At 38.1% G+C, this 19,797-nt stretch overlaps 1 protein-coding gene across 1 annotated transcript in view; it reads right to left on the bottom strand.

The window, feature by feature from the left end:
- LOC104269612 (cadherin-18-like) overlaps nt 1–19,797 on the bottom strand; it is a gene marked incomplete at both ends in the record, with an annotated part of 42,020 nt that overhangs the window by 11,206 nt on the left and 11,017 nt on the right. The window contains one exon of the mRNA XM_009864825.1: nt 9,631–9,767. Within this exon, the coding sequence (XP_009863127.1) occupies nt 9,631–9,767 (137 nt within the window). The remainder of the gene's footprint in view (nt 1–9,630; nt 9,768–19,797) is intronic.

Raw genomic sequence — 19,797 nt, 5'->3', positions numbered from 1 at the left:
CAGTTACTGGGGAAGGAAAATCAAATTTAGTCAACTTTGTGGCAAAAAAAATGGTAAATACTTTCATTTCCATACCGTATATCAGAACTTTTTGCCCCACCTTGAATGTGTCCTCTTGTATGCCTGTCACTAATACCCAGTGTGGTCCTACTCTAGTTTGTTAAATTTGCTTTATTTCCAGAGGATTTCACAGAGATTCAGAGAGTTTACCTTTATTTCTTCTGCAGCTGCTGTGCAGTGCAAGGAATTCATAAACACCTTACCATTTCAAAAGAGTTCTTAATGTACAAGGTATTATTAGCATCTTTCTGGAAGCAGTTACCTCATGAGATCGCTGACATTTGCAGGCAAATTTCCACACTGGCAGCCTACTCGCTACAAAATGCTAATGGAGAAAGTATTAACACCACTTATCAAAACAATCTTGAAGTTTGTCAGAATGTGTATACTACAGAGATGTGCATGCAAGATGACAGCACAGTTTATAATGGCAGGAGAGAATGAGAATGAATCAGGAGGGAACTTAAAATTCTTTTTTTAAGTTTGATTTTGTTGTTTCATTATAAAATAAAAATAGCTACAATCTTTCTTCAGGTGTACAACTCACCTGCAATCTCCAACCACTCTGGTCCTTTCAGTAGTACGTTTTTGTTAATTAGAAAATTTTCTTGCAGCAGTTTGGCAGATCTCCAGCTTTAAGATAATCGGTGCTGACACATATTTCAAGCCTGCACATTATAAAACAGCCAGATCCATTCTGTGTCCTATTAGCATTATGCCTCAAGAGTAGATTTTTCAAAGCGAATGCTCACTGCTTTAAGGGGTAACTGAAGCAGAAACATTGCTCTGATTCACCTACACCAGGGACTTGCTTTCTTATGCTTGAGACTTTTCCAGAATAAATAGGGTTTTTCTGCCAGAAGACTAAATATCTGTAAAGTGAATCTATCTCACTGAGTATCAGCTCCTCCACCAGCATACACACCTGCGAACATACAGAAGTCCCTATCAACAGCCAGTCTGAAGTTTTGAATCTTTTCTTCCGTTAATTTCTGTGGGGAACTTTAAAACTCCTGTTTAAGAAGAAAGCTTAACACAGCTGCTGCTCTCTAAGACTTCCTTTTCATATTAACAAAATTACCATGGGCTTTATGAAAATAATTCTACCTGAATGACATTCAGAATAACAGTCCTGACATCAGCAATGTTTGGTGGTTTTGTGTTTTTTTTTTGCTTTTTGCTTGGGTTTGGTTTTTTTTTTGTTGTTAAATTAGACTACTATAATTAAACAGTTATTATTCTGAAAGCTGAATCAATCATCTAACCTAGAGATAGCCTGAACTCTTTTTAAAGAGTGGATTTTACAAAAAAAATTGTATAATTTTACATGTTTTCATGATCTAGAACAAGTAACTTCACCTAGCACAGGATTAGAATATATGTCTATGCTTCTGCAACAGTCTTATTAAATACTGATCTTAATTAATCAGTATAATAACAACTTTTTTTTCCTCATTCTGACATCATTTCAAGACCTTATGAGATAAGCTGACACTTAGGAACTTCAACTATCTATCTATTCCAGGTCTTGTTTAAAGTGAAGTAGAAAGTACTCATCACACTTCTCTAATAATGATTTGTTTTGACATGTTAGAAGACTAAACACAGATCTTGGAAGGATAAAATACACAAAAGAAACAGAACTAAAATGATGAAAGAATGTCTGGTATGTAACTGAGAGCAATAATATTCAGAAAATACTGGGTTTAATTCAGCATGTTGTATATGTGGTAAAATAAATTCTGGCAAGGAAAAAATGATGCAGAATCTAGTAATAAGTTTAATGTTCTATTGTGAGTTTTTTAAAGACAATAGGTACTTTTAAATATTGTTACTTGAAGATGACTAGAAAATATTTTTTTCTTATATCATAATTTGACTTTTCATTGACCAAGGCAATCCTGAAGGCACTGATCATTTCTCTTGGATCGTGCTAGTAGTGACAGCAGTAGTAGCAACAGGAGCAATAGTAGGAAAAACTGCACCGCACCCAGATTTAAAACTTCTAGCGCTCTGAAGCTGGGAAGTCCTTCTGTAAGCAAAATTCTGCACCTCATAAACAATGCTAGTGCCCACCTCCTGAGCAGATCAGGACACCAAAAACTAAACTTGTTCTGTGGCCACAAGTGTCCATTTTGAGATTCTGGTATTGACTCAGCAAGCCCTGAACAGGGAAATGTCACCTGATCCCAAAGACTGTCTCTTCTTTGGGGCCCCACCTTGGTAGCCAGGAAGAGCCATCGCCTACACCATCTTCAGACGACCATGTAGGAATATCTTCATCGCACATTTCCCCAAAGAAACAGAGGAGGCAAAAATGCATTGTGCCTAGAAGCCAATGACTAAACCAAGATAAACAGGGAAATAAGCATTGAACCAGGTATTAGAAGCATCACTTCTTGAGCAGCATGGAGAACTAGTTGCCTTCTGACAACTCTTTTTTTTAAAAAAAGAACAGCAGATTCTGCTATAAATCATATTATTGTGACTTTATGGTTCATTAGCAGGCAATTTGACAAGACTAAACATAAACTGCGAAGGTTAGACAGGGTACCAGTATTATGTTTAGGTCTCTCCATTAAAAAGGTATCCAGTTTGTCATTATTCCATGAGCAAAATAGTCTTAAAACTCAGACCTCGTAGTTTTTAATATTTACTTTATTTGGTCCACCCTTCAGGAAACACTTTTGTGGCAGATTCTGTTTCTTGCAAAACTGAAGTGATTGCCATCAACTCTAAAACTCTTTCTGAACCTAAGTTATCAGGCAGAATACACGTGAGTTTAAAGATGAAGAATGAATGTGATTTTTTTCTTGGTTGGGGCAGGGTTTAAGGTAACACTTTTATGTCTGGTTCTGTAATTTACCTGCTGAAATAATCACACAGCGAAACAATACAAAAGACAGAATTTCCCTGTACTGATGTTAAAAAACAAAGTTATTTTCATTATTTAAGTGTAAACTCTTTTTAAAAAAATGAGTTTTGAAGAAAATATTATAGACCAAAAATCACTATAAGAAAATGTTCTATTTTTCTGCAAGAAAAAATTCACTTCAAGCTAAAACTAAGACACAAAACTAGGAACAAACTTGCTGGGATTCATCCTACTGTCCACCAGATGAAGAGAGGTAGGAGATTATAATGCTGTAACAGCAATTTATTCTGATTTAGATTACTTTTTTTTGGATCTTGAAAAGGGTTTCTTTTTCTAAAAAATAGTTACTTGATAAAAGGCATTGAAGTTATTCTTGATCATGGAAAAACGTCTAAAATGAGAAAATAAAAATGTCATCAGTTTTTATTCTTTTCTAATTCTTTCAATGCTGTATGCCAAGAAGACATTACTTTGTATCTTTTTTCCTTCAGGCAATGCATATGTTGTTTCATGTGCTTCAAAATAAACAGTGAATTGTGTATTTCTGTCTTTTAATTTCACTTCCTGTAAACTAAATCAGTGCCTCTTAATAGCATTAACAGGCTTATTTTGTTTACATCTCCGCTCTATCTTCAGTTCTCATTTGCCGTATGACAGTCTCATGTAATGCCATCAGAAGTAACACACATTTTAATCTCCTACCAAAAATCTTAGGAATGTCTTTTCTGCTGCAATGCAACCATGAAACATGAAAAAGAACTGAAAAATTCTTCTCATAACTTGCTGTTTACTGATGGCAATAGGAGGTGGCAACATCCCTGTGCACCTAAAGAATATAATTATATATTTTATCTGTTTATTTAATATAATTGTAGGGCTTTCAGTATTTATTGAAAAATCTCAAGGCATTTTATGTCACTGCTGTGAATAATTACTTCTCTCTGTGCCTTCTGTTTCCCCCTGAATGGCGTATCTTTCTGTTATTGTTTCTGTTCCTACCAAAACACACTGATGAAAAAACTGTCTATGTTATAATTAGAACATGGACTTCAATGTTTTCACACTAATTCTTGCAAGCTAACGGTTTCAAACGCTTATTCTTGTGAGCTGTCCTGCCTTTTCACATATTTTAGTTCTGAACAGAGTTTATTGACTCTTTATCAAAATACCTCTGAAACTTATTTCTTTGTTTAGTTTTCACAATGACTGAATTTCCCTGGTATCCTTTCAATACCACATCACAGGATATTGCATATTTTGTCAATGAGGTATTGCTCTAACTCTGAAGTGCTCTTCAGTATCTTAGACCCTGAAGCTACTATGAGGAACATACATGGAGAAGCAAGTACAGAAGACAGAAAAACAAATATCTCTGAGTTTTTTCCAATATCTGATTGTGTCTAATAGCCTCAGAGATTTTTGTTTTGTCAGTAAAATCAATTGCATAATGATGTCTCGCAAGTATTTTGTTTTCTAATACATTGTGGTATCAAAGCTCTGTATGTGCAGTATCCTCTCATGTGGTCATTTTTTAATGTCTCTTGCTACCATTTCCTTAAGTCTGATGATCTGAAAGAACCTGGCAGGAAATTCAGTTCTCCTGTTCTCCACAGCTTTACAGATCAGGAACACTTTACAGGCCCTTCAAAGACAAGTGTGTGCATTCATTACAGTCAGATTGGTCCTTTAGGCAAATAGTGGACAGTTACCTGCTTTTCTATCCTCACGCACATCAGAACATTCTGGAGATGCTCATGAACACTACAACTTCACCCCCAAAAGATGGGAAAATCTATTTACACACTACTATACTTACCATCTGTATAAGAGAAATATGTGAAGAATTCCTGATATAAAGTATCTTCCTTTTTTTCTAAAATACAAACTTTTGGATCTACCCTGAAAAATAGGCCAGGTTGGAGGGGACTTTGAGCACCCTGCTCTAGTGGGAGATGTTCCTGCCCATGGTAGGGAGGTTGGAACTAGATGATCTTTAAGGTCCCTTCCAACTCAAACCATTCTATGACTCCATGATCCTGCTTTCAAAAAATGTGTTTCTTATTACAACCACAGATATTCTTCTTGTATATTTAAATGTCCAGTAGTTCATGAATCCAAATAATCTCTTAATGTTGACATCATCCAAATGAGGTATCTAGAGGCTGTTCTGTGCTGTATCTCTTGAGCAGATATGGAACACAGTGTTAGAATTAATATTTAAAAGGAGTTTTCTGACACAGTCTTCCTTGCTATATTTCTATGTAGAAACTTTTGGTGAAAGCTATAAACCTCACTCTGTCAAATCAAGATAGTCTCTGATTACTTCAATCATCAGTGTTTATTCCCCTCCCCCAGCTTTTATTCCTTTTTACTGAGCACAAAGATTTACAGATACTATTATTTGTCCTATTTTCAGCACTGCTCTAAAGGCTTCCAAGTACATGTTTATTTTTCTAAGTGAAACTGGCTTTGGAACTGGTGATCTGGGGTTTTTGCTGTTATTGCTGCTTTTGCTTCTATTATCAGCATTACTGTATGCTAGAGACAAACCTTAACTGAATCACCCACAATTATTTTTGCAACCACCTGTTTTCTCGGAGAATATATATCACTATTTGTGAGAAACAGCTGTTACTTCTTCCCCACATTCAATACACAGTTCCAAATATCATGAAATCACAGAATGGCTGAGTTTGGAAGGCACTTCCATAGATCAGCAAATCCAGCCTGCTCAAACCTGTGTCAACTAGTGTGCATTGCTCTGGCCTATGTCCAGTTGGGTTTTGAGTATCTTCAAGAATGGTGACTCCAGGGCTTTTCTAGGTGACCTCTCCCAATTTTTGAGAAAATCCATAATAAAAACTTTTTTCTTATGTTTAAATTGAATTTTCGGTATTTCAGTTTGTGCACATTATCTCTTGTTTTTTCCCTGGATACTCCTCAGATGAGTTTTTCCTAATCTTTGCGCATCCTTACTCATCTTGCTTACTATCCCAGTCATTTATTTAAACACACTTACGAGCTCCTTTAAAGCCTTCTCATTTCCAGGCTGAACATCCCAGCTCTTTCAAATTTTTCTCATATGACAGATATTCCAGCTCTTAATGATTTCATGCCCTTTCACTGGACTTGGTCCAGTTGCTCCTTGTCTCTCTTGTACTGGGGAGCCACAACCTGGAGCCAACATTCCATGTACAGAAGGGAAGGATCACCTCCTTCAAACTGCTGCCAATATTCTTCCTTACGTGATGCAAGTCAGAGTTGGCTTTCCTTGCCACAAGAGCATGTTGCTTGCTCATGTTCAGCTTGCATCCACCAGGACCTCCACATCCTTTCTTGAAAAGCTGCTCTCAAGCCAGTTGGCCCTGCATGTGTACTGGTGCATGGCATTCTTCCCCTCCAGGTGCTGGACTCCGCATTTCTTATGATTGAACTTCACAAGGTTCCTGTTCACCCATTTCTCCAGTCTATCAAGATCTTTCTGAATGGCATGACTGGTTTATCAGCCATTAGTCATTTGCAAGCTGGCTGGAAGTCCACTCTGTCCCATCAACCAGGTCAATAATGAAGAGATTAAACAGCATCAGCTGCTGGTGGTACTCAACTGTATTTTTTTCCTTTAAATCAGTCTTTCATCTGTTATAAAACATTGTGCATTTGCTCTGTATTTTCCTACTTCCATTATTCTTTTCAAAGACTTGGTCAAAAGCCTTTAATAGAACCAAGCAAATTCTATCCTCTTCTTTCAAATACTCCTTTATATTTCTCCAAAGAATTCTAACAAACTAATGAGATGTGAATAATTCTCCGTGATTATTTTAAAATCCTATCACCATCAACGTGTAGTCCTTCCCCCTGCCACAAATACACTCTGTAGATTCTTCAGTATAAAGTATAGTATTGTTTCATCATCTTCCTTATTCCCTAATACCACAAGGAGTTTTCAGGAAGTGCTCGCACTGTAACAATCAAAGCAACAGCTTCAGTACTGTGCCATGGACACCAAAATCTCACCCTTCCTCTCTGTATGCTGCTGTTAAACAAGAGTGCATAATAAAAAACATTGCCCCATCCATTCTCATGTAAATGTCTTATGAAAGGTTCAGAAACAATATAGATGAAGCATGAGGATATCAAACATTTAAGGGTAGAAATACAATGCTGATTCTAAATTTCTTTTGCATAAAATAAGCACAAATTGTGGCTCAAACGATGATCAGTAGTGTAACATAAAGTCAAGAGAGAAAAACACTTCAAGCAAATAACTATAACCACAACATTATATCAGCAGAGCACCTCTTATTGTCGAAGCAGTTCAATCTTTCTGGGCCTTGCAGATTCTGCTATGTTCCGGGCTAAGCAAATGGTGTTAGAAGCTCCAAATGTCAGATGATCTTGAGGACTGTCACTCCCACAGCTAAATAATATTTCGGTCACAGCTTTCCACCTATTTTTCAGCTTTTGTCTTAGTTCTGCAATTCCTTGTGCACGGACTTCAAAATGAATGCCTTAAAGGACATTGTAGAGAGGTTGGTGCTGGTCTCTTCTCACAGGTAATTAGGGACAGAACCAGGGGGAATGGTTCCAAGTTGCAACAGGGCAAGTTTAGGTTGGACATTAGGAAGAAATTCTTTACGGGCTGGACATTAGGAAGAAATTCTTCACAGAAAGAGTGGTCAGAACCTGGAATAGACTGCCTAGGGAGGTGTTTGAGTCGCCATCCCTGGATGTGTTCAAGTGTCATTTAGATGGGGTGTTGGGTGATATGGTTTAGGGGTGAACTTGAAGTGTAGGGTCAACGGCTGGACTCGATGATCCCAAGGGTCTTTTCCAACCTGAATTGTTCTATGAGTCCATGATTCTAAAGGCAGTTGATATGAGATAGACAGCATTCAATATCAAAGTTTTTGCCTTGATGCTCTATATACAACATATATTCCTTACTCCATCGTAGATCCAATTACTTATTTCACAATGGATTTTGAAGAGTACAACAATACTGTAATTTTCAAATTACTGTAAGTAAGATCAAGGAAGTAGACACAAGGAAAAGTTGTCCATCAGTTCATCCATCTCCACTGCTGTTCCTTCCGTTAACATAATCAAATTTGTTTTTAAACTGACAATATAGATTTACTTACCTTTTCAACCCCAACTGTAACAGTAAGAAAAGCAATGCAACGGAGAAAAAAACCTAAAAAAGTATGTCTGCTTTCCTTCTCCATTCTCCATCCTATTCTTTCAGCATGGTACGTGTACTATCATCCCTCTGACTATGTGAAATAAATAATGTGTAGAAAGCCAAATTTAAGCTTAATGCTATTGAAATTAATTTCTGCAAGGAAACTACATTTGAGTGGCTTCCCAAAAAGACTTAGAGACTACTACCTTTTTCTGTTAGGCTTAAATTACATTTTATTTCATGGTGCACTGAAATAACACATTATATAGGAAGATACTGTAAAGCACACTGAAGTGTCCATGGTTACATTTTAAAGGGATAACCACAGAACTCCAGATTTTAATATTTACAGTAGAAATGTACTTAGTTCAAAATGCCTATTTAGTTGTGAAAGCAGGTACAATACTAAGAAACAATTTGTCATCCTTATAAAATATGTATGTGCTGTTGATTCTGTAGTGCGTGCAAGTTATGCAGTGGCAGAACAGATGTCACATTAACCCAGAGATGAAATGTGAAAGTAGAGGGGGCTCAATAATGTCAGTGGCACCTGTTACAGGTAAAACCTGTTTTGTGTCATCTGGCAATGACAGAATACACCAAAAAAAAAAAAAGGAAAAAAATATGATAAGATGAAAGGAATACACACATAAGCAGTTCACTGTTTTGATCAAAATCACTGCCACGGAAACATGGCATCATAAAGAGTAATTAGCCTGACTGGATCTATAGATCCAGGTTGGGATTATTTTTTTTTCTCACTTGAATGTTGAGTTTTTTAGCTTTAAAACTTTGATTGGACCAAAATAAAGACGCAGTAAGAAAAAAGTTAACTGAAATGTACTTTAGCCTTTCATTGCCTCATGTAAAAATATTTATCTGGGACTATTCAATCAGACATTTCTTGAGTGTTGCGTAGCTTTTCTGAGGCAACAGAAATTCATCAGACTTTGAGGCCTTTCAAATGCATGGGCAAGTATTTACTGTATCTTTACGTGGCAATTTGCCTATTAAAAGGCCAGAGGTACACCCTGATAATCAGCAACTACTAAACGTCTGTCAGATATAAATTAACACTGGCACATTTAGCACGCAGTTCTCTGTAAGAGGTTAACAGCAGATACAAAACAGAAGGATGAATTTCTCTGACAGTACTATACAGTGTTACCTTCTAAGAACAGGAAATACAAACACAAATGGGACAAGCTGTTGATTTTAGGACACTGAGTGCTTATAACTGTTCCTGGATAAAGTGGCAACCTTCTACCACATACAGAAAACCATGGTAAATTTGTATAGATGGAATCACACAGGCATGTGGAGTTTTGCTTATTGGTTCTGTGGAATTAGGGAACTTACACACACAGAGAAAACTCTCTTTTATCCAAACTGGCTAAAACCAAAATGGTGTTAAAAGGAACGTAACATCTCAAGATAGCATTTCTTAAAATCTGAAAATTATTACTTTCCTTTCTAATTCTTTTTAATACTATGTGTCAAATATACTATTTACCTATCTCAGAAGCAGCCACTGTGATGTTGTACCAAGGTGTCTCCTCTCTGTCAAAGATCTTGGCAGTCTTAATGGTCCCAGTACTAGCATCAATGGTGAAATACCTATCTTCTTCTGTGTTATGATCAATGAAGTATCTATGAAAAAATAAAACAATAAATATATACTCATTGTAGTATGTATAATCCAAAGTAACAGAAAGCTACAAAAGAGTATTACTTTAAAGCTTTTAAAATAATAGAAAACTTAAAAAAAAAACCTTAGGAAAAAAATCTGTATTATGCAGACACCCAAAATAATATCGTATCTTATTTCTTTTAGAATGTTACATTTATTTTGATACATAACAAGGTTTCCACCCTGAGTCATGAAGATATACATTGCTACCAAGTGATATTTTCCACTGCAGTATGCAATCCTGTCAAAGGTAACATATTTTGACTAAAAAATCCTAAAACGGAAAAGCAGAAAAGCTCATTTGCTTGCCACTGCAAACCACTGTGCTCAGTTCCGAGTACCTGTTTCGAAGTATGTCTCTTCGACATGACCCTGACAACAGGATGACACAACTGTTACAGAGAGAAGGAGCAGAACGCATTGCTGTGAGGGACAGGAGCCTAGAAGCAGACTTAAGCAGCCCTGATTAACTCCCTCCACTTCTGGGTACTGTGCCCAGCAGGGAAAGTAAAAGCCTTGAGGTGGGTAATGGAATCAGAGGGAGGGAACACAAAAGAAGAGATCGACAAGACATTTTCTCTCAAAGACAGAAACATTTACAACAGCTTTTAACAAGTGAAGCAATTACACACCCCTATCAAGCCTTCTTAAATAACTTCAGACTTGATGAAAAGAAAAAGAAAAAGATTTAAAGTCTTATACATCATAATTGTTTTTCCCAATAATTTGTCAACCCTGCTTGCATTCTGTGAAGCTTTTAATATATGGAAGATATATATAGGTCAAAATGATTTATTTGTCCCAGCCAATTGCTCTTATTCCTGCATCAGAAAAGTGTAATTTCCAGCTAATAAAAAGAGTGCTGGAGATAAAAGCTGCCAAGCTCAAAAAAATCGGAAATAACTTCAGTTTTATTTCTCTCACGATGTACTTATTTAGACTATTTGTGGAAAAGAAAAACAAACAAGCAAACAAAAGTTCCACTGAATGATACATGAAGGTAAGCTATGATATGTGGGAAAGCTAAAGCAATAAAGAACTAGATGAGGAGGCAGTAATTTGAGTGCGTCACCTTAGCTGGTCAAAGGAGAGGACACTCAGTGGAAAAGAAGTTAGGATTTTCCTTGTTGAGGAAACGCCCCCTCTCCCACCCTCAAGAAGTATTTCACATCTGCCTTACAATATGGTATTTTAACTCACAGCACTGCCGATTTTCTTTTCATGCTTCTAGTATTTTCTGCAATGAAAGAACTGAAGGCCAGGCACTGGAAATCAAAGCAGCCACAACTAGGCTGGAAAATCTTTCTTTCGTGCCTGCTCCCTGTCTTTCTTTTTCACGTCATGAGAGTGAAACAGCCGCCATGACTGTGGGAGCTGTTGGAGAGACAAGAGCAGACCTCAGCTCCCACCCACTTTACGTTTATCCAGAATAAGGATTTAACACATTCTCTTCCATCCGAGCTTCAGTCAGAACCTACGTGTGGTTCATTAACCCACAACATCTGAGAATACCTCATTCTAAAACACACCTGAACTGCTCAGTAAAGACACTTTGCATGTGGAGGATGGCAGCCGAGGTTGCTTCAAACAAGTAACAGACTCCACTGCCTCCATACTGAAAGTAGACTGCCAAGATCTTGATTATGTGGGGGATTTTTAAAAATATGAGTCAGGAACTATTTTTTCAGAGGGTATTATTTAATCACTATGTCCCAAAATGGATGAAAAAAGTCAAAATAAGTAATGTTGCCAGAAAAAAGAATAACGAAAAAAGCGCTGCACTTCTACTTGCTGGATCACAGCGGGCATTACGCACACACGTCCAGAAGTTGCTACGCTGCTCAGTGCTCAGTAAACTTATGACATTAATTAAAAGCAAACTCTTCACCGGTGTTTATCAGCTACTGATCACAATCACAACATGCTGAATGCTACAGTTAACCATGAAAATTTAAGTTGCTTTTGAGGAATATCGAAATCCTCTGAGGAGACATTGTGAAACAAATAAACAAAAAAGGACCACACAACTATCCTGTTGGCACTATTTTATGTGGCAGTACTGGTCCAGGCTACCCACAACTCTTTTGTTGGGAATCAGGATTTGTTTTCAATTTCAGAACAACTGACTTTTGCAGTCTTGGCAGTTCTAAGTCTTCAATGAAGACAGATTTTTAGGTTCTCCAAGTGTTTATTTGTAACGGAAATGTTCTGAAAGATTGTGCCAATATCCGTGGAGAAGTTCTATATCCCATGCGCACAGCTATCCTTACCTTTCACTAATTTAAAAAACTTTGGAGACGAAGTGGTATTCACCTCTAAAAATTCATAAAGCTGTCACGCTTGCCATGGAGTTGTGTTGAGATTTGAACTTCATGCAGGAGATACATCTTTCAGGTCGAGACATCCCCCCATGCCTTGTATCTTACGCTTGGCAGTGTAAGAAACCTGAGCTATGACAAACAGTTGGAATATCTTGACTATACTACTGAAATTATCAATGTTTATTTGTGTTGGGAAAGAAGCACAAATATATGCAAACAACTTTTACTGAACTGGAATGCTGTCAGAGAAGCACAGGAGCCATAATTGTCCTTCAATTTGCTTGGAGACCCTGGCAAGACTCTTTACTGTTAGAGCTTACAATTACATCCTCTCCTACTACAGCCTTGTTTTTCTTGATGCTAGAGGTCTCCTCATATGACAAAAATTATTTGCTAAAAACAGTAAGTAAAAGCTGCACTGATCTGTTCTTATGGAATAGGTACTGCCAATCCAAAACAATTTATTTTTACTCCTATATTTACATAGGAGTCTTGTCCCTGCAAACATTTATTACTATGGACACTGTTTACTAATTATCAACATCAGGCACAATGACTACTCTATGAGTCAGTATTGTGCTGACCACAGAACCATAAATACAGCGCTAAATATAAGCTTAAAAATAGATAGGATTTAACATTGGGCTTAAATAAGAAAAAAAACTTAAAGTAGTAAGAATAGTCAGCTTACAATAAGTCATTACACCTCCCCCTAAGCGTATTACTAAAACTGACAAATATCTGCCCCAAATATGAAGCTTGTGTAGAAAAAATGAAGTTTGATTCTGTTATGAATTGTGACTACGTAACACTTCATTTCCTTAAACACATCGTAAAAGGTGGTCTTATTTTTTAAAATATTAACACCTTTCCTAAATCATTTACGTACATGTGTTTGACCGAAGCTCAAAGCTCTCAGTTTAAAGAACTCTGTATTGGAAGAGTTATTTCAATTGTATTTCCTGTCTCATTAATGGAAATAAAGTGATCCTGAGGTAACCTATTGTACTAACACTTTTACTTCCAGTGACACTAGAATAATGAAAAATGTTTCTAATTTATCTGCAGCAGTACTTTGCCTTTGTGTGCTAACTTCTGCATACAGCTAGACATACTGAAACATTCACAGCTTGACAGAACTTTCCTTGATCATGAATAAGTAAGAGTGGCCCTTCCTTATGCTTTCCCATTATTAAAAAATTCAGTTCTCCTCCACTACTCCAGATTCTCCCTTACATTTGCTTTGTGTGTCGTATCTAAAGCAGCCGCTTGCGCTGCTGTGGTTCCCAATCTTCATGAGTGCCTCAGTAAAACGAAACACAGAAGATAGTCCCCACACCAGAAGAACTAGGAATGCTGGCCTAAAGCACTGATCCCAATCGCTCTAAAAATACGTTGTGTGAGAAACTCACTTGGTAGGGCCACTCATTTTTGCCATTTTGTCCACATAAGAGGACATTTAGAACAAGTCTGTACTTACAAAGTGCTTAACATTTTAGGCCTCTATAAACATTAGCCACTTATTTAACTACACGTTGAGGACAGAGACCAGGTATATCCAAAATCACAGCATATTTCAGAGCCAATGATGCTTTACTTAAGCTTCTAAATTTATGTAATCTAGTAAAAATTTACTTTTGGCTAGATAATAGTGGCAACACAGGTACCCTTACGCTCCTACCCTTCCCTCCACCTCTACTGAGCTGCTTTGGAATACTTTTTTTCAGACTGCAAAAAGCTATAGTGCAAGCTTTGAATTTCAAAGAGTTACTTCAAAAGTGAATTTCTCACCTTAATTCCACTGACTGTTTCTTCCTACTTAGAATGCATTAACTTTAAAAAGAATTTATAATATTCATTGCAGATTTTTGTTTACAGACATTTACTCATGACAATGCTGTGTGAATTTGCAGGCTTTTAACCATTAAATAAGCACATCTGAGTTGCATAGCATATGTTAATAAAGAGACTCAATAACAAGACGTGCCTAGATAAACAGCTCTCTCCATAAACTGTTTACATCCAAACCAGCAGCAGAAACCAATCTCCAAGAAACTGCATCAAAAAAGACCATGAATATAGATAACTTATTAGTCACACTATCTGAAGAGAATCTGGAAGAAATTAAATACCAAAACTCAATCCTGGGAAATGCAACACGTGCCACCTTTTTATGAGGTGAGAGTCACTAAACAGAAGAGCATTCCCAGCTTCTATCCACTTCCTTATTCTTGCTTCTGACCAAAGCAAGCCCCTGGCTCCTGTGACTTCATTCCTCCTTCCAGTCTTTTAGTGAAGCACTGCATCAGTGGCAACTAATATTCCCACCATTTTTATTAAAAACTAAAAGCATTTGTGTGAATTAGGAAATAAAGAGAAATACATATGCAATTTGATCTACAGACAGAAAGGCAGTCTAGATGTATAAATCAGTCTGCAGTACTAAAGCAGTCAGGCTCTAGTAATACAGAGAATGCTTTAAAATTGTGACCTTTTTAAAGGTGCTAAAGGAATTTAGGAACATTCATGATTTCCAAACCTTTCAGGAAGGCTTCTGAAGCTAAATCCCATAAGCATGTTCAGAATCTCTCTTCCTAAATTATTCAGTTTTCAGATAACATCAACATCAGTTTCTCACTGGCATAGTCTGTTACTATTTCAGTACATCTCTCTCCAGTTACTGTGTTTTAAGGAAAAGCCTTGAGTATGAGGTTTTAACAAGTCTTTTTTTTTTTTTTGGCTTTAATCAAGTCTCTACCTTCTCCTTTCATTATGCTATTTTTAGTTTTCACCCTGTTTACCAACTACAAACAAGAACTCTGTTACAAATTTCCACTCTGGCTACAAACTTGCTATTGCTAATGAACTTCCACAACCACATTTCAGACAGATGTGGATTAACAGGTCTCGGTACTTCTTTGGACTTCTGTATTGACACAGGTAACTGGCCAGTTCTCTAATAAAAAGTGAAATTGGTTACAAAGAAGCACTTAAAAAGGTTATAGGACGAGGACAGATCCTCTGTCAAGTCAATTATTCACACCATGTGAAGACTTACTAATTAGAAATCAAATGCCATTATAAGGAAACATGTTAACATAGTTAAAATTTTAATTGAAGAAATTTTCTCAGAAGGAGATGCTCAGCCTCAAAGGATAGATTTTTTTTTTTCTTTTAAAAAATAACTTAGAAAAGGAATTGTAAGCAACCACTGCACAAGGTGAGGGAGGGCAGTATACCCTGATGAACAGTGAGAACTGATCAGCTGCAGGTCTCTGTGTTTGGCCAGCTGGAGAGCAGTAAGAAGTCGCCCACGGTGGGACATAACTGCAGTGCGCACCTTTCATCTTCCCTCTGCTTCCTCACAGCCCCACTCCTCACGAGCAGCATCCCCCTGAAGTCAAACGAGGTGGTGGGGAGACACTCCGCTACCATGACGTGTCTTGCACTACGCTACCTCCCTTCCAGGGCCAATCTATTTCCCCACAGTTCAAACCAAACTCTCCAGGAGAGAAAAGCAATTGTGAAGAGTGAGTCAGAAGTTGGCTGCCAATACAGCAGGTAACCAATTTTCTCCCTGCAGTGTATCTGGTACATTAAGGAGACATTAGATGTTCCAGAGCTCCTCAGCAGAAGACTACCACTGAGAATTACAGCCTTCAGCTGTGCTATCCAGTTGAGAAAATGAAATACATTTGAAGAGAGCTTAGTAATCCTTCTGTTTACTATTCTGTCATGGTTTCAGCTGAGATAGAGTTAATCTTCTTCCTAGTAGCTGGTACAGTGCTGTATTTTAAGATTTAGTATGAGAAGAATGTTGATAACACATCGATGTTTTAGTGTTGCTGAGTTCCTTATCCTAAGTTAAGGATTTTTCAGTTTCCCAAGCTCTTCCAGCGAGGAGATACACAAGAAGCTGGGAGGGGGCATGACCAGGGCAGCTGACCTGAACTAGCCAAAGGGACATTCCGTACCACAGTGTTACACACAGTACAGGAACGGGGGGAGCTGCCCAAGAGTGGGACTTGCTGCTTGGGCATCGGTGAGCAGATGGTGAGCAATTACACTGTGCATCACTTGTCTTTTTCTCAGGCTTTATTTCTCTCTTTCTGTAATATTCTTCACTACTACTACTACTACTACTACTACTACTATTATTATTATTATTAAACTGTTCTTATTTCAAACCATGATTTTTAGTATTTTTCCCCTAATTCTCCTCTGCTAGAGGGGAAGGAGTGAGCGAGCAGCTGCATGGTGTTCAGCTGCCTTCTGGGGTTAAAACATGACACTTTCTTTCACTTTTTTTCAGACAGGCACAGGGTAACTTTGAGAAAAATACTGTTCCTCTCAGAACTTCGGAGGAACTTGGTTAGATATGCTGTTATCACCGAGTTAGCTGTGGTGATGGCTGCCAGCTGACATGATCAGCTCATGGGTAAGTACCTTGTTGTCACCCATACAGGACTGCCGGCTCACCTCTCATACCAAAATTTCAGCTCAGCAGAAGTGGCAGCGTCCCCTCTCCTTGTCCTGGAGATGTGAGGTGCCGGATCCCAGGAGGCACTGGGGAGTTGCATGCAATGAATCGCTGCCTCCTAGCAAAGCCTCTGAGAGGCAGCCACTACCGGTTCACACTTCATGCACAAGTTGGCTTCCTGCTCCTGTTCTCATTCCCATCCCCTACGCATCACCAGCACGCTGCTCACCCTGGACACTGGAGAATAGGAATGATGGTCATTTTAAGGAAATGAGCCATTTCTGCACATCTGTCTTTTCTAGCGGACAATTTCTGTCGGAATGTGTTAACTACTGATTATCTAGCTAATTTTGCCAGTAAATGTAGGCTAAGAACAGCTGGCACACTGTGAGGCATAATTCAAAAGTCAAAGCAAGAAAAAGGTTCATCTTCTTTTCTTGACTTTATGAATCTCTTCAGAGGATTACAGCTGCCCAAATGTATTTCAAGTGGATGTGTTGATGGCCGAACAGTTATATCGAAATTGTTTTTTCTTCAGAGAGTAACATTCAGATTGCAACGCTGCTAAGAAATAAAGTGCACTCAGTGTTACAGGAGTATCACTTTTTGTTCCAAAATATTTTACCAGCTGAAGAATGGTATTTTACTTGTGAATTAACTTTTTCTTTTTTCCTCATACTTTAGATTAAATTAAATAAAACAAAGACTTATAGGTTTATGCCTATCTATCTGAGTTGAATGACCCAATCAAAAGACTACACTACAGAGATGTTCAGGCAAGAAGGCTGACTCCTAAAAACATAAGAGAGTTTTAAAGACTGGAGACATTCTGAAGTCAGCGGAAATTATAGAAACATGAAGATGATGTCCTGGCATGAAATATCAGCCTCTCAGAGTCATCACATGAAGATGATCTCTGAGTGTTTTCTCTCACAGCTCTAACTGAGGGATGGAGGTGGCTCTGGTTGCTGTGAGATTTTGACCAGCATTCCAAGCTGGATGCTTCCCAGAGAGAACAGCTGCCAGAATGGCTTACCAGTTCCTGCAGCAAGAGCTGGACATTTTTGTTAGTGGGAGGCCTGGGACACAAGGCTTGACAAGAATCAAAAATAATTTGAGGCCTCAGGGAAAAAATCAGCAACAGATCTCCCACATCAACACTATAGAGGAATGTTTTAAAATGGTTCCTCCCCGTGAAGACAGAGAATCACAAAAGAAATTGGAGAAAAACTCCCCTTTGTCTCCAGCCATTCAAAAGAGGGTGCTCTTTTTCTGTTTTGATTTGCTGACAATCTTACAGAAGAATAATACTGCAGGAATACTGAGAGAAAACGAACGAAGGAGGTGAGATGGAGGAGGAGGACAGCGCTTATCTATCCTAACTAACTTCGAGCCATCCACATGCCCTGGGAAAATATGTGTTTCTGTCGGTGCTGACCATAGGGTTACGACAGTGTCGTGCTTTGACAGTCCGAGCAGGGCAGAGGACAGATGTCTGCCTTTGCCTCCACAAATGCAGGGTTGGCAGGATTAGAGGGAGTGATGTTCCCCCATCGGGCATGTGAGGGAGGGATGGTTGCTCTATACGATGGCACTGACCGGAGGAGGCTGCTCCAAGCACAGCTAACAACGCATCCTGTACAGACGACAGCAGAAAATAAACTGACCTTATTCCATTTACACGATGTCCAAAGAACAAGTAAGACAAATGAATACAGCTAAGTGAAGAGGCTTTTATATTATCCAGCAGGGGACTGGTCTTATCCTCTCTTCCTACCAACAGTAGAGGTGAGCCGTGTAGAAACTGATACTGATCTCAGAGGACAGGAAGAAAATAATACATTTAAAAATACAATTTTCTTTTCCAGTCCCTCTGACCCCCTTCCACAGCTCTCTCCTGCACCTTCCTTTATTTAATATTCTGATACTGTGCGACCAAATTTGAGTGACTGTGCTTGAACCAAAAGTTAATTTTTATTCTATCTCTACTAAATATAACCTTACGGCAGAAAAACAGTCTGTAACCAGAATCCTCACAACAACTTGTCTTTTAAGTTCTCAGAAATCAAAATAGGAATACATGAAACTCCATAGGTATATTCTTTCAGCTACATATAAGCATGAGTCATAAAGTACCATTTACTGAAAATTAACATGACTTTCGAAAGGCTGATGCCAGAAAGTATTGAACTTACGTCTATCTTTTACTACCAATTCAGTAAAATTAAAATAAGTTTCTCTCCCTGATGCAAGAACCAAAGAACGATTTTCTACACCATGGTAATTGTTATAATCTTATGTACTTGTCATTCATCAGTTTTTCAGCATTCAATCTGAAAGGAAGGAAGAGAAGGCTGTCAATTTAAATTAAACCAGGATAAGGCAACTTTTAATTCATTATAGCTTCTAGATAGCACATATGGTGTTGGAAAGCATTTAGTACTCATTAGTATATACATGTATCACAACCATTGTGATCATCATCAATTATAGGGCAATAACTGTAAGACCATTAGAGAAGCGAGAAGCCAGAATTAAGGCTGAGATTGTACTTGAATTCTTCACCAACTTAGTGAGAAGGAAAGGTGCTTGTATTTCTTATCATTTGACAATACTGTGACACGCTGAGTGCTGAACAGCACTCATACACTGTTTGCCAGGAGTCTTCTGTTAAATAGCTGGGAAGAGACCATTCTTGCCCAGAAATGCAAACAACCTAAGTCAAAGATAATAAATGGGAGTAACAAATCACCAGAGCAGACAGAGGCCCTATCATCGGTGCTCAAAACTGTGATTTGCCTCCTGAACCACTGCATCACAGCAGCAGCAAAGGGAGTGAGCTCATGTTACAGTATTTCTGTAACAGCATGACTTATTTCTCAAAAACTACTCTTATCAGAATTAATAAAGACTTTCAGTTCCTCCTGGGACTGTATCAAACTCGGATCAAGTCAACACGAGGGAACTTGCCCATGTCATGCAACTATTTTCACTATTATAACAGTTTCGGAAAGCGTCATGTTCTTAAAACTATGCCTTTGCTCTTTTCTGAGTCACTACCTTGGAGAAGGTTTGAGGAAGAGCAGCAGTATTACTTTTCTGAAAACCACTCCGGTGTAAACAGACCAGATGCAGTCAGAAAGCTCCAAGGACCATCAGGAGCACGTGTGGCGGCCAGACAGACTCACC

Source organism: Apaloderma vittatum, unplaced genomic scaffold (assembly GCF_000703405.1).
Source record: "Apaloderma vittatum isolate BGI_N311 unplaced genomic scaffold, ASM70340v1 scaffold2282, whole genome shotgun sequence".
Classification (NCBI taxonomy): Eukaryota; Metazoa; Chordata; class Aves; order Trogoniformes; family Trogonidae; genus Apaloderma; species Apaloderma vittatum.
The sequence above is the reverse complement of the archived record's forward strand: the minus strand, read 5'-3'. Positions and strand labels throughout refer to the sequence as shown.